Consider the following 15,374-nt stretch of genomic DNA (forward strand, 5'->3'; position numbering starts at 1 on the left):
TGTTGTCAAAAACTCGCGCGAGAAGTAACGATTCTTTGAAAGTAACATTTTTGGGAGTACTTCATGCTGGCACATATTACGTAACACGCAGTAACAAACTCCACACTTTTTGTCACAAAGGTAAGGTTTCAAAATACACGCAAGAACGAGGATGTCTACTGTTTGTCAAAACAGAAATAGTTTTAAATCATCTTTTTTCGTTATATTCGCATGTAATAACATTACAAATATTCACAAATATGAAACAACCTGTTACGTAGTTTCATAATAGGTAGGCCTGCGTGTATTGTTATTTGACCAAAGCTTACGAACATACTTTCCTCCTAAAATATGTGTTTGGAAAGAAGAAATGCAAACATCGCACTATTAAAATCCCTTTAGAAAAAAAAACCCTTACAAAACTGTATTTAAAAAAAAATAATCTCATAACCTTGCACGCCTGATTGCCTCGCGTATGTGTGTGCAAAGTAACATATGGTGCCGTTCGGCGCACGGTTTAATTCTTTAATTAAGTGTTAAGCTTCCTGTATTGTGCTGAGGGACTGAAGTGGTTTATGTTAAGACAAATAAAATGTTAACTTGAACTAATCATGACTGCTATTCAGTTTGACAGATATCTTAAAAAACTAGCAATAAGAATTAAATATGTCTTCCAAAAGAATTAATCCGGATCTTCAAAAAGAAAGAAATGCAGCAACAATCGATGTGGAAGAACTCAGTTTAATTTTACACAATGGAAAACCGGAATTAGAAAAGAAGCGCAAACTTGGTATAAACATTTATTCTATTTCCTTAGTTCATCAATTATTCGAAACAGCAATATATTGTAGATGTTACTAGAACTCAAAAACAGTAACAAACAATCAACGTCAGTGCATGCGATCTTATTTGATTGAAACAGAAATGTAAATTCCACCTATTGGCATTTTCATTTTCGGACTTTTTTAAATAGGTGTTTCACTGTTTTTTGGATGATGTATGGTCTTCTATTGTTTCAAACACATGTGTTGCAATTGCATTTACAAGTTGCGAACGGCTTCTAATTTGCTTGTTGTATTATGGTCATGTAGTTGTCCCGTAGGCCTATATACATTATGATTCAGGCCCTTGGGTAACTTAATAAATGTGTTTCCACTGAGCATTGTTGTATGAATTCTGTGTTTAAGAAATTCATATTTCAATTATACTTCTCTGTGAGCAATTTTAGCTGAATTTGTGACACTTGGGCAAGGCATTTTTGTGGTTGAAATATAGCTTATTTTGCCTGGTGTTTCAGTGATGATGTGATGATTGTATAATATATCCTGTATTTTGCTTTTTGCAGAGGAAGCTGTGTTCAAGGACCCCGATTACAAAAGCATTCCATTGAATTTTATGTCCAGGGAAGAACAATACGAGGAGGGCCTCAGACGGTCAGCCATCGCTGTAACCAAGAAGGATTCACTTGGTGACTTGATAGAAAACCATGTCGACCTCATATCATACAACTCGTAAGTCAAAGTTGCAAGATGTGTATTATCAAGGAGAAATAGTTTTAGTACCCTGCAAATAGGAAATTGTATATACAGTAATACAGTTGTTGTAGTTTCGCACGAGTAAATGGGTTTTGGCATAGTTTACATAGAATATAAAATACCAAGGACACTGATAATTAAATGAACTATGTTTTCTGTAAAGAAGATATCTTGTTTTCTCAGATTTAACAAGTTTGTGAATATAATAAAATTGTAAGGTTTCATTTTAAATGACATTTCTATGATGAGTTACATTCAATCCTCCGAAAGGTTTCAGTACAAACTCTTGATAAATTCATGTTTTACCTTTGCAACATAAAGTTTCTGCAAAGTTTTATTATATCACATGCTGTTGTAACCAACATTGTATCCGGTGGTAGGGATGTATGCTCACCGAATGTTTTGTTTGATCTGAATTATGGCATGTTTGTTCCCACATTGCTCGGACAAGGCACTGAAGAGCAGCATACCAAGTGGCTCTACCCCGCCATGAACCATGAAATCATTGGCACGTATGCACAGACTGAAATGGGACATGGTAGGGGCAGAATGGAAATGGCACCTGCTCTCTTTGGGTGCACAGCAAATGAAGCATGAAACCGATACCCATTAGTTGTTTTCAGTAAAAACCATGCAGTGTATTTTTTCTGAACTGATAGAAATACATGTTCACAATAATCCTAAAACACTGAATGATTTCTGAACAAAGAAAACATTGCATTGATTTTATTTCATTCTGTCATTTAAAAATGAAGTCTAAGCAATTTAAACATTCCTTTTTAAATAGTGACTATTGTTGTTCTATGTGTGTACATAATTGTTTTGAGTAATTCCACACAAGCATTTTAGTTTTACATATCAGAAAGGTGGGCTAATTTATCTAAAAGAATGCCTCAAAACCAAAAGATTGCCAAGATCTAAATGTGTCATACTGCACTGTTAGGGAAAGTGAGCCAAAAATGCTGCACTGTTAGTTATGATCCAATAACATGAGTAAATATAACAAGAAATACTATAGGAATATAAATGTTTTGATTTTAAAGCATTTGAAATGTTAAACATGTTTAAACCTGCAGTGTGGTATGTAATGGAGTATCCCCCTTTGGATTACATGATGGTATGTTCCTTATCACCATGGAAAAGCTATGTGACCCAGAGCAAAATGCTAAATGGATGCCCCTCATTGAGAATTATAAGATCTTGGGCACTTATGCACAAACTGAACTTGGACATGGTATGACAAGTACCAAGCATTATTAAACTTCCACCTTTTGTGTGAGCTAAATTAAAAATCTAATTAAAAATTAGTCAGAGTGGCTCATTGCTGTAATCGAAGTTGCACAATTTGCACTTTTTAGAAGAAGTTTTTCTCCTGCATGTATCTTGTTAATTCACCTATTGTTCTGTCACACACTTACACCGGTATCAAAATGTGAAAGTTACACAGCGTTTATATTTCAGTTGGGTCAAAAAGTTCAGAGTTGGGGCTGAACCGAATGAGTGTGTGTGTGTGTGTTCTCACAAATTGAAATATTTAGTTAAATGAAATGTTTAACACAAAATGAAATGTGTACATGCTTCAACGTATATACTTCTGTTAGCTACAACATATGTTGTCCAAATATGTATTAGTTGAGGCTTATGACTGTGGTTGGTTATTAGTGTTCAGTGGCAAGAGTTGTTCCATGTTGTTACATTTTCTAACCCAGAATCGCCAGTGGAGGCAACAACCTCTTCTGGTTGCACGACAAAATGTTCACTGATGCCTTGAGAAGATTGGGCAGTGACTAACTAAAACAAAAACTTCTTCCGCTCTGTAACAATTACGAGATTCTTGGCACATATGCACAGACTGAACTGGGCCATGGTAGGATTGTGAGTTTTATCAGCACATGACAACAACGTTGGCGTGCAATGCCATGTAGTAATTTGTGACTTAATTCCATTTCTGACACATCCCTGACATATTTAATCCCTGACATATGTAACAGAGTTGAGAGATGAAGTTTGTTTCTGAGCGCAAAGGGAGTATGTATGTATAAAGTCAAGAATTTTGATGTTATGTCATTTCTCCATAAACAGGCTTGCCATACAGGGTTAATTTCTGAGATTCATGCCTTTAAAAACAGTTTTCCAAAAATCAAATGTGCTTGTTGACATTATTTTCACTTTGCGCCTGTACATTTTTTATTTAAGTAGTTTTTCCTGCTGCAATTGCAGACTGTTAGGTATATGTTGCACTCTGGTAGACATATTAAAACATATTTTAGTGTCGAAAAATATTTGTTGCATGTTTCCAAAAAAAGCCATCATCCTGACCATTAATATCAAAAGCCTTTGAAATTGGGCAATGTGACTAAAATCAATCAAAATTTGAATCTACTGCCTCATCAAAAACCCAGTTGATGATAACCCTCTTAATAATAGATAAACCTAAACTAAATTTTATGTGTAAATGACATATTTTGCACAAACTGAAAGAAGAACTTTATGTCTTGTTCGAAATTGTTTTGAAAGCCTTTGCTATCTTTGTGTAACAGTGCTGGTTCGCTGAGTTTTTAAATAGTAACACTTTGTCACCCAGAATTACCAATGGTGGACTGTATGAATTCATGGTGCATGATCAATTGTTTACCGATGTCATAAGAAGACTGGGCAGTGTTTCCTTGCAACAAAAACTTCTTCCCCTCTGTTACAATTATGAGATTATTGGAACATATGCACAAACTGAAATGGGCCATGGTAGGATTATGCATTTGAACACTATGTCATGTCTTGATGGTGAATTGCATGGGTCCAAAATTCTTTTCTCGTAACAAAAGCAGCTTTATTTTTCATAGCTATATTGACCTTGATTTGCCTATGTGATAAAACATTAACACGTGACCACTACAAATTAAAATCAAATCAGATGGTTTTTTTTTGACCGCTTCAATAGCTTCAAAAAGAATAGTCAAAATAAACATAGCTTGGGAGATGTCATGGGGGTTGTGTTGTTGCTAACAGAATGCACAAGTTTGCAGCATAACACAACATCAACTCTGCCTAATAATGATTTTGCAGCTTGCTGATATTTGTGTTTTTCTGTAACTCTTTCGCAAAGTAAGTTTTTGCCCACTATCTCTATAAACTTTTTATTCTAAACCTGGGTGACTTACTTGTCTTTACAGAGGTTGTTCACTTTATCATTCACAATGTTACACCCCAGCTTAGCGAGTGGTAATTTAACAGAGCTTGGAAAACTATGATTTGTTCTGTTTTTATTCAAAGTTCGAAGTGACTTGGCAAGAGTTTTTCCTGATCTGGGTCAGAGCATGATTGATTGTTTGTTTGCCTTAAATACTAACACAAATTAATACTGCTTGAATAAAACTAGTATGCCCTTTAATGGAATTTGCTTGGTGTCTGCCTAATGTATAGCAAAATCTTTGTAGAAAAATCTTTCAAAGTAGTCACTTTTGTGCTACTGGATAAAGTATAACATCATGTTACATCACATAACATTGTGGATTTCTCTGTCTCTTTTGTCCAAGAAGAGTACATCTTTATTTTACCATAGTGTAAATATTACTGTGTTGCAATTGCCATGGAATATTTGGGTGGATGCTACTGTAAATGTTTTGAAGTTGAAGCTTTGTCCTGTGGCTCTTATAAACTTGATTTGCAGCATTGTGCTCATGGTTTGGTACATTCTATGTAAAACCCTCACTGGGCATTCTTGTGTGATTCACATTGTCATTCCAAATCCAGAGACAGTGATTGAACATTTACCGAAAACAGAAGTGATTTGCTCTTGTGTTTGTAACACATAATTAGAAAAACAGAAAAAATATATATCAGCTACCAACAAACTCATGTATTGTGCACTTGGATCAAGCAATATTGTAATACAAACCTGTTGTGGATATGCTGGACTATATGTCACATGTTTTTGCTAGATTCAGGTGGCAATAGTAAAATGAAAGTTTTGTGATGGTGCAACAAACAGAAAACCAATTCAAAAGTGTCACTTTCTTTTTTTCTTTAATTTAGTTTGGTCAACGCAGACCTTCATTCATTTCGGGCACATTACAACATGTTCTCTGATGTTCTAGAAAGATTGGGTAGCGATTCTTTAAAGCAAACAATGCTTCCCCTCTGTCAGAAATATCAAATCATCGGCACCTACGCTCAAACTGAGCTTGGCCATGGTATGACCAAAAGTTTTCCATTAAACGTAATAAATATTGAAAAATTGTCACACAAAATGTATGGTATGCCTTAATTCACCATATATTTTGGATTATGTTGACATTTGTTTGATGTGCATACCATAATTCCTGATAATTGCATGGGAAAATTGTGAAAAAGTCTTTCACAACTGCTGGAGTAAAGGAAAACAGCAAACATAATTAAATTGTATTTATTATTGTTTTTATGTAAGTATGTGGGCAATCTTTGTAAAAAAGCAACTAATTTATTAACCTTTGACTCCTCTTCCATCAGTGATAAATCAGAATGATATATTTTGCTTAGAGCAGAATTTGCATATTGTTTTTTTGCTTTGAGGTTGTTATGCAAGTGTGTAAGTACAGGACTTTGGGGCAAAGATATGTTGTAATTGTCATTATTACATTATATCAGGTATCCCTTTTGGTAAAATTGCGGATTTTGGCAGAAAATTAAGGCATTTGATGGCATTGTTTTTCCTAGAAATTGTCATGCAGTGTTTATTTTTTATATTAGACATTGGGAAAGATTTATTTGCTTAAACATCAGTTGTTCATTTTACATTCAGCAAAGATTTTGTTGATTTTGTCATACAGTGAGGCTTCTGGTGGAATTTATCCTTTTCTTCTGCATGAGTCGATGTTTAGGGATGTTATACTTCGTCAGGGGATAAAGGAACAACAGCAAAAATACTTACCTCTTATCGAGTCCTACCAAATTCTTGGCACTTACGTTCAAACTGAAATGGGCCATGGTAATGAATAAATGGCATGCCAATAAAATATTAAGAAACATGAAAGAGAAATCAAAAAAGATATGTCTAAATTATTTTTTCTGTAGATTTGAAATGCCTTGTGTCTTGTTGTGTGCTGTGTTGGAAAAATGAATCTGTATATTTATTTTGTTGTTTTTGTCACTCTGAGATGTGCTTTCAGATGCATGTGTTTTCCATTTGATTTCTCCAATCTATTGAGCTTACTACGATAAATCTACAAATATGTACAGTTTTCTTTCATATCTACAGTAGGCACAGAAATATCCATGGTCTGTGTCTCCCACAGAACTTCATTTTGTTTGTGAAAAAGTTCTCTGATTAATTCAATGAATAAGATTACCAATAATCACCTGATCATAATGTGGATCCTACTTGATCTCCAATGGTAATTAATGCATACCATATGGATATGGATATGGTCATTAGGTATACACAACACCATGTTTATAAGCACAATTACTTCTCCACAACGATGTGTTTGATCTCTTTACAAATTTTTCAATCTGTTTTGTGGATAAGATAGGTTCGATCGAATTAAAAAGCAGCTGTCCGGATAGACAAAATTTACAGCACAACATGTGAGAAACAACTTTTCAAATCCAATCCTCTTTGTCTTCTGCTAATTTCTTCTCTTGTTAACTTGCGACTTTTAACAGACTACAGACCTGACTAATTTCAAAGTGTGTAGCGCATGTTCATGCTGCTTGATATAGCTTTACCTACATGCAAATAATTATACCTATTGAAACTTATGAACAGACAATCTTACAAATAAAAACATATTTAACAAACTTTTGTGAGATATTGGAATGACTTTTGTGTGGTATAATTTGTGTGTCAAGCATGTAACACTGCATGAAAGTGTGTAATTAGATAAAGAAGTGGTTCAGATTTACCAAAGCAATATATTAAAGGTTATTGACCTGCAGTAACCTCGCTTTCTGTAAGCCCAAAGAGAGCAAGGTGTTTTCTTTGTGTATTCACGTTAATGTTTACTCAGTAACTGGTATCAGAGCAAAGTCTATTTTGTGCTGTGATTCAGCATAAATTTATGCTTACACCATTATGTCATACATGTATAAACCACTTGATTGTTCATGTACTTTTGTTTAACTTTATTTGTGTGTGCTCGATTTTATGTTCCGACTGCAATGGAATAAACATTTTACCTACTTTTTCAGGCACATTTTTAAGGGGCCTTGAAACCACTGCCCACTATGATCCAAATACTCAGGAATTTGTGTTAAATTCTCCCACTGTTACTTCAACCAAATGGTGGCCTGGTGCATGTGAGTGAATAAAACTTTGCTTTTGAGGTTTTTATGCAAGTGTGTAAGTATAGGACTTTGGGGTAGAGATATTTTGTGATAACAAGATTATATCAGTTATCCTTTTGATAAAAATATGGATTTCGTAACAAAATTAAGGCATTTTATGGCATTATTTTCTCTTGAAATTGTCATGCAGCCAGTATTTTTATATTAGACATTGAAAAAGATTTATTTTGGTTAGATACATAACAGTTGTAATTTTTGTATGAGACTTAACATTTGTAAGTTACGGTGTTTTTGTCTCCAGTGGGAAAAACTTCAACACATGCTGTTGTTCTTGCTCAGTTGTATACCCAAGGAAAATGCCAGGGTATTCACCCATTCGTGGTACAACTTCGCAGCTTAGAAGATCACAAATCATTGCCAGGTGTCAACACAAACTTTTCAAACATTTCTTGCTACACCCCAACACAGGCTGCATGAGTCATCCTATTAGTTGTCTGTTTTTGCAAAATAAGGAATACTTGCATTTTTTCTTTTTTATATTCTATAAACATTTTTTTGAAAGCACAACATGATCTTAGTCTTATGTCGTGGTATTAGTTTTTTCTGTTTACTTCCTGAGTGCCTTGTAGCCTTCCCAATTTGAATTGACACATAACACATCAGCAGGGTTTCGTGTTTTTAAGCTGTTTTAAGCTCTATAATTATTAAATTATATAAATGACTTGTTTTGAAATATTTTTTTGCTTAGGAATTACCCTTGGTGATATTGGACCAAAATTTGGATATGGTGCAAATGATAATGGATTCTTGAGACTTAACAACCATAGAATCCCCAGAGAAAATATGCTAATGAAATACTCAAAGGTGCCTTAGCAATATAAGTGGTTTTTGAGATTTTGGTGATGCATTTTTTTTCTTTTCATGGAAATATACAAGGCTTTACTGTGTAATCGGACACTGTCAGTATTTTTTTCACAAAAAAGAGTCTTTTGTAACTTTTAGCTAAAACTGAGTTGCTTTTTTTCTTTTGTATCATGGTTCATTGACCACAAGTGCTATCTTAACCAGGTTTCACCTGATGGAACCTACACTAAACCACCCAAGTCACAGTTGACTTATGGTACCATGACATTCATTCGAAGCATGATTGTTCGTGCCTCTGCTTTTGGTCTTGCCAAGGGTTGCACTATTGCCATCAGATACAGTGCTGTACGCAGACAGAGTGAAATGCGACCTGGGTAAGGTTTTGTCTAAACCGAGTGTGAAAGATTTTTTTCTGGCACAATATGCGAACTTTAAACTTATCCTTTAGCATAATCATTCTACACTACAAACTATTTTTATTAATTATCAAAGATTAATTATCAATGTCATGCAAATTGTCATTTTTAATATGGTGAAGTTATATGTATAGTGGCTATTGCCAAATCCGAACCATCTCAAGAATATAGTTTAAATTATGAAATGCATAGAAATAATTAAAACATTGCTAATTCCCTGTTGGTTGTACAATGACCGAATTGCTTCTCCATGCAGGGAACCTGAGCCACAAGTTCTAAGTTACCCCACTCAGCAATACAAGCTTTTTCCACTGCTTGCGACATCGTATGCATTCCTATTTGTGCAGCAACAAATGGTGGCAACTTACAGTGAAGTGAATCAGCAAATAAACAACGGAGATTACTCAAGAATTCAAGAGGTTTGTGTTTTCAAGGGTTGTAGTATTTTTTTTTTGATTACAAAGTCTTGTTTATATGTTTTTTTTTCATCTGATTGTAACAAATTAGGTGTAAATCTTTGCTAAGCAGAACACCTTAAAAATGCACAGTTTTGTTTGAAGTTTTTTTTATAACGCAATTCAAAGAACCCATGTCTTGCAGCTTCATGGTCTTTCCTCTGCCTTAAAAGCATTCACCAGCTGGACGTCGAACGTCGGTTTGGAAATTTGCCGCATGTCTTGCGGAGGTCACGGCTACTCCATGTCGAGCGGATTTCCTAGACTCTACGCCGACTTCACGCCTAACTGTACATATGAAGGAGAGAATACGGTGCTCCTTCTACAGGCAGCTAGGTGATTGATTACTATAAGGGTTGAATTGCCTTTAAATGACTACATGTGAAAAATGCGTATGAAAAGTACCCTTTTGGTGTTTTTAAATGTGTTTTTTTTGAATAACTTTGAGAGCAGCCAATATAACGTATAATACAACGACTAATCTCTCTGTATAAATTATTTCATTTCACTCATTGTCTCACGAAAAGTTACAAAAAAAAATTGTATTTAAGGTTTTTGGTGAAATGTTACAAGGAGGGACAGAAGGGGTCTAAGTTGCCGGGGTCAGTTGCTTACCTTTCTTGCTCGGTATCTTCTCTGCGAAGTCGCGTAACTGCAGCCGGCAGAGATCTAACAGATCCATCTTTGCTCGTCGCTCTCTACACCGAGAGAGCCATGAGGTCAGTATCGCGCAACCGTCACCGTGTTGTATTTACTTTGTTGTTTTAGACCAAGTCCTTGTCTTTTGTTGTAATATTTTTGTCCCTTGTTTTGGTCATGATTTGATCCAAATCTTCACTTCGACTATTCTTTTATAGTTAAGTTCACCAGGGTATTTTACATGACATGGCTTTGGTCTGTGCTTCGTAGATTTTCGATCCTTATTCGTACCCTAAAGAATTTATTGAAAATGCAGTATCTACAGATTTATTCCCAATCGCACAAATAAAAATACTGTAGCATAGTAATGTTGTTCTGCAGACAAATAATGTTCGCGAACGGAAAGGTTGAAGCGGCCAAAGCAGAAGGCCTTGATCTTGTGGGAGCTTTGAATCAAGCTTCTGTGCATCTTGTGAGAGCTGCGAACGTGAGTAAAAATAAAAATTTATTGCCAAATGTGTTGTCAGTAGCAACAGGTGAGATGGACCCAATGTAAACGTTACTTACTTTAAATCTCATCTAAATCTCAACCATAGTAAGTTTATGATAAGCGAAGTGGAGTCAATAATATGAATTGTATATAAGCTGCAGACAGATGGCCACTGTTTCGACCTAAACGGTCTCATCAGTGCAGCTGGTGTGACAAAAGTAAGTTTAGGTCTTCGAAACTGACTTCACAAAGTAAAATTAATCACAATTAACTCACACGGTTGGACAACCAACAGGCAAATGTATTCATTTCCATAGTTTTGTATTCATTGTGTGTTGTTTTGACCTTCGTGTGACGACATTGCTTGTACATATATGGTTTGTGGGGATTTAGGCCCATGCTCATCTCCTTGTGGTCGACAACTTCTGGATAAAGCTCAAAGAGTTAAAAATTTCAAAGGCCCTGTACAGTACATTGCTTCAATTGTTCCAACTCTATGCCTTGGACGGCATCAGCAATAGCAGTGGTGAATTCCTGGAGGTCGGTATAAAGACATGATTTTGTTGAAGCATTTAAAAAAGCAGTTAGAAGATTGTTTTTTTTAAGTGTTTACATCATTTTTTGCGTTAAGAAATACAAGACAATTCTGATATTCTTAAACTTCCTGGTGCATGTTTCACATTTAAATTTGATGAAATTTTATTACTTGTTCAATAGAGATTTGTATGATTGAAGGTTTACGCGACGTAATTTCGGCGTCGCACTCCAATTAATTACTGAGCGTTTTACTACAGGATGGAATATTAAGCGGAACAGAAGTGAAAGCAATTCGTCAACATGTCGTTGAGTTGCTGCCGTTAATCCGGACCAATGCAGTGGCACTGGTTGACGCCTTTGACTTCAGGTGCGGACTTCATGCGTTAAGAAACACATTCGTACAACTTTGCCAAACACCTTAACATTATATTACATCTTAGCGTGGGGACTGTTTAAAACAAGTATATTTTTTTTGATGAGTGGACAATATCTAGGATTGTCTGTTTTATTAGTATGCACTTATAAAACGACTTGTGCAGTTATGTATTGATTTTTTCACAACATTTTTGAGTCCGTATTCGAAGATTTGATACCAGCAATCATTGCAATTACTTGTTACGTCGGGTTGTGTCAGTGTATATCTATTAATCCCACCAAAAAAGTGCACTCCAGTGTCACAAGACTAATACGCCCTATAGTATAATCTATATCTAATAAGATTTCTATTGAAATAACATTTTTGTGTGAACTCTGTAACTAATTGTGTTACTATTTTACACCTGTTCAGAGACGAAGCGCTGGACTCTGTACTGGGAAGATATGACGGAAACGTCTATGAAGAACTCCTTAAATGGGCGCTGTCTTCACCCCTCAACAAAACTGACGTAATTTTTCACGTTCCCCTGATTTTATTTTTTGCATTGAAAACGCCTTTTTTTACAGGTGCACCCGTCCTACGAAAAATATCTCAAGCCACTTCTTCACCGATACCGCTCCAAGCTGTGATTCGTTATTTGCGATCACGTGGCATCGTCAACAACCAATCAGCTCTTTTGGTCTATGCAATCAATTTCCAGCGCGCCCTATTTTGTGCCGCCTAATTTAACGTCTGTAGTTATTTTTCGCATTTGCACTTAAATGAGCAAGAACGTTTTAGATTTTACGCGTTGGTCTGTGGCCCATGCGGGCTTTAAGCGTTTTAATTTGTCAGTGAAAGCAGTGCGTAATTGTGATGTAATCCAGTAAAGCAAAAACTTCTTGTAAAGAGTTGCGTGTATTTTATTGTTTTGTTTTCGATCGTTACAGTAAGTGTGCTTGATTTGTTGCATCAACTACCCTCAATCTACATTTAAAATCATGTTGTCTGAGATGACTTTGGAAACAAAATCATTTATGTCGTTGCATAATATTTAAATGACGCGTTTGCCATGATTAAATAAAACAATTTTCAAAACGCCAATGGCAGCGTCCTGTTTCAAGTACTTAAAACCTTTTTGGGGGTTAAAGGATGAAACCTTTTCGTGTCGGTAAGTACCCGTTATCTTGTGCACCCATTTGGTATCTTCTTTCCTGATTACTCTTATTTGTTTCAGGAATTGACTGACAAAGGGTCATTCACATCCTTGGCATATTTGAACTTATTGAGGAATGTGCTGCAGTTCGAACATAAAACCAATGTTTAGCATTGTTTGCTCACAATTACGCTTCGCACTTCGTCACCCAACCGTGTTGCCGTTTGATAGTTTTTTTTTTCAAGTGCAGAATATACACACACCACGTCGCCATCCAAGCATAACATTGTTGTGAATTTATTAATACAAAGACCATAACAAAATGTTGTTGAATTAAACAGCAAGTTCACTAAACATGTCCATTTTTCTCACATGGTCATATTATCAATGAGAAACCATTTTGATGACCTTTTATTTATACATACACCATGGTTATAGGTCACTGGATTTTTCCTGTTGGTGAATATGATATCATTCACCACCTACCAGTATAACCACAAATGTACCGGTTTCAACAAACGATATGTTGTTTGTAACGCATATTATTTAATTGATGAAACGTTAGCAGTGTTGAAAACCCCTATGTTTCTTTCAATTACACTTGAAGTTTGAACCGGAGGAATTCCCTTTTTCGCCGATTCCTGTCGCCAGAGGGAGCCCAAGATCCTAGTCCAGGAATCAAAAGAAAGCAGCACGCTTGTAAGGTTGAGCAACATATTCATTTCAAACATTATCAGAGCCGCGTGGCGCGTAGCATCCTTTGGCATCAGTACAACGAATACGACCATCACTGACATATCTGACACCACGCACAGGATCGTAAGTAGAAATGTACGTTTGAGAATACGCGCTATCCGCGTTGCATTCGGTCCGTGTCGTTGCGAAAACAGTGGATTTGCGAACAAGAAAACGAGAAGTCCTTGTCCGACCAGGGCTAAACCGATTCCCAGGAAAACCCCAGTTACGTTGATGCCTGAAGCTACAGCTTTACAGCCTTCTGGGGTTGGACCATAGTTTTGAGGTGTGACGTACACCACGCCTGCTGTCACACCGCCAACAAGCACAAGGCAAATAGTCCCCCAGCTTATTACCGCCAACCATCGTCGTTGCACGCCTGTCATGACGGGGTGCTGGTATAGAGATCGCTGTCGAAACCACAAAAACATGTAGGTGAGACTCAATGTAGTGGTGTATCCAATTCCCGACGCATCTTGAAAGATTTCGCACCAGTTGGTGACGTGACTTTCGTTGGTGTATCCAATGTTAAATAAGACTTGATCGGGGATTAGGCGAATGTACGTGGAACACATAGCCACTACCGCTGTCGTGTATACCGGACCGGCGTTGATCTTGAATGTGTTCTCTTTCTTCCATTTTCCAGTTTTTATTCCGTACACGATAAGGGATATTGCAACGTAGCCTACCGTCACCATTGCAAGGCCGTTTACTGCTTCCGCAATATACCACTGGGGCTGCGTAAATTTCACATGTTCAAGTTCATTTCCGTCGGACATTGTAAGAAAAGTAGCTACGTCAATTCCTAACAGATTAAGTATAAAAATTTAGTCCTGTAAAAGAGAGAGTTAAACCAAATAAGACTTCACCGCCCTTACAACTTTTTAGTGGCTTAAATGAACCAAAAGTCTTTCTCTTTGAAATTCAGTGTAGACCCACATCATATACCAACCTGGACTAATTCAAATCGTAAAAAAACGTCTTTGTTTCAACATTTTTTCTCTTCAGTTTACCCTTTTTTCACGTAGGGTTCTACCTACATAAAGAAACTGTCGCGCTTTTAAATTTCTAAATCTATTCAAATTAAGTAGGCTATTATCTCATACGTATAACAGTGTGGCGAATTCATTATGACCGAAATAAATGTGAGACGAATTATATAAACCTTTTTATACAAAGGCCCAGACTTTTCAGCCTACGTAAATGACTGCAAGAAGTTGAGTAACCGCACTTTTTAAACTTTACAAAACGGTAAAAGCGCCGTATTGACAGACGTCCTACATAATATCACGTCTGGCGATTTACGTTTGTCTGGGTGGAACTACAAGGGTGTTATATAAGCGCATTTCGTATAAAATGGAAAAACAATGGTCCGATTTTAGAGCTTGGGTGCATGAAATGTTAAATTAACGCTTCTATTATTGACATGCCTGGTTTGTTTGTAGTTAGAGGTGAAATTGTCACGATTTTGATGCAAATGTATGTCTTTTTATACATTGACATTCTTACATTGATATTGGTTTTAAATCGCGTTGTTTGCGTGTTTTCAGTGAAATATGTATAACGTAAGCCTATATTAAGGTAAATCCTTTTCAAACATATGGCTTAGGTTCGCCAAAAACAGTGATTTATTCCCAAACCGTTATGATGCCAGCGATTGTAACAACGGATATAACATGACATTTTTGATTTGATACCGCGTACAAATAGAATAAACAAATGACGTTGGACTTCACGAGAACAAATCTTGAAACTCCTTTCTTTACAGGTAATTTCCAAAAACTAAGAAACACTTGTTTTTCCCAGAATTCACTTCTATGCCTATCCATTAACAATAACTCCTTCATTAACATTAAACTCTTTGCCACCCTTTTCAATGTATACTGAAATTCATTTTATAAATACCAGAGATTTTGTGAGCCAGCGTTTTATAAGTAGCGAAGTTTGCATAT

At 36.1% G+C, this 15,374-nt stretch overlaps 1 protein-coding gene across 4 annotated transcripts; it reads left to right on the plus strand.

Moving 5' to 3' along the window:
* The first annotated feature begins 609 nt into the window (after positions 1 to 609).
* Positions 610 to 12,635, plus strand: LOC145909276 (peroxisomal acyl-coenzyme A oxidase 1-like). Of its 4 annotated transcripts, none has more exons than XM_082996634.1 (15): positions 610 to 769; positions 1,325 to 1,490; positions 1,895 to 2,052; positions 7,680 to 7,787; positions 8,077 to 8,196; positions 8,524 to 8,639; positions 8,844 to 9,013; positions 9,312 to 9,474; positions 9,656 to 9,846; positions 10,062 to 10,229; positions 10,531 to 10,636; positions 11,033 to 11,179; positions 11,434 to 11,543; positions 11,964 to 12,060; positions 12,119 to 12,635. In XM_082996634.1, exons 1-15 carry the CDS (start codon positions 646 to 648, stop codon positions 12,179 to 12,181), a joined length of 2,007 nt encoding a protein of 668 aa, XP_082852760.1. In that variant the 5' UTR covers positions 610 to 645; the 3' UTR covers positions 12,182 to 12,635. The 4 variants fall into 4 exon arrangements, with proteins under 4 accessions (XP_082852760.1, XP_082852761.1, XP_082852762.1 ...); XM_082996635.1 differs by lacking the exon at positions 1,895 to 2,052 and adding an exon at positions 2,591 to 2,748; XM_082996636.1 differs by lacking the exon at positions 1,895 to 2,052 and adding an exon at positions 4,099 to 4,256.
* The last annotated feature ends 2,739 nt before the right edge of the window (positions 12,636 to 15,374 follow it).

The sequence above is a fragment of the Ascidia mentula genome, chromosome 7 (genome assembly GCF_947561715.1).
Source record: "Ascidia mentula chromosome 7, kaAscMent1.1, whole genome shotgun sequence".
Classification (NCBI taxonomy): Eukaryota; Metazoa; Chordata; class Ascidiacea; order Phlebobranchia; family Ascidiidae; genus Ascidia; species Ascidia mentula.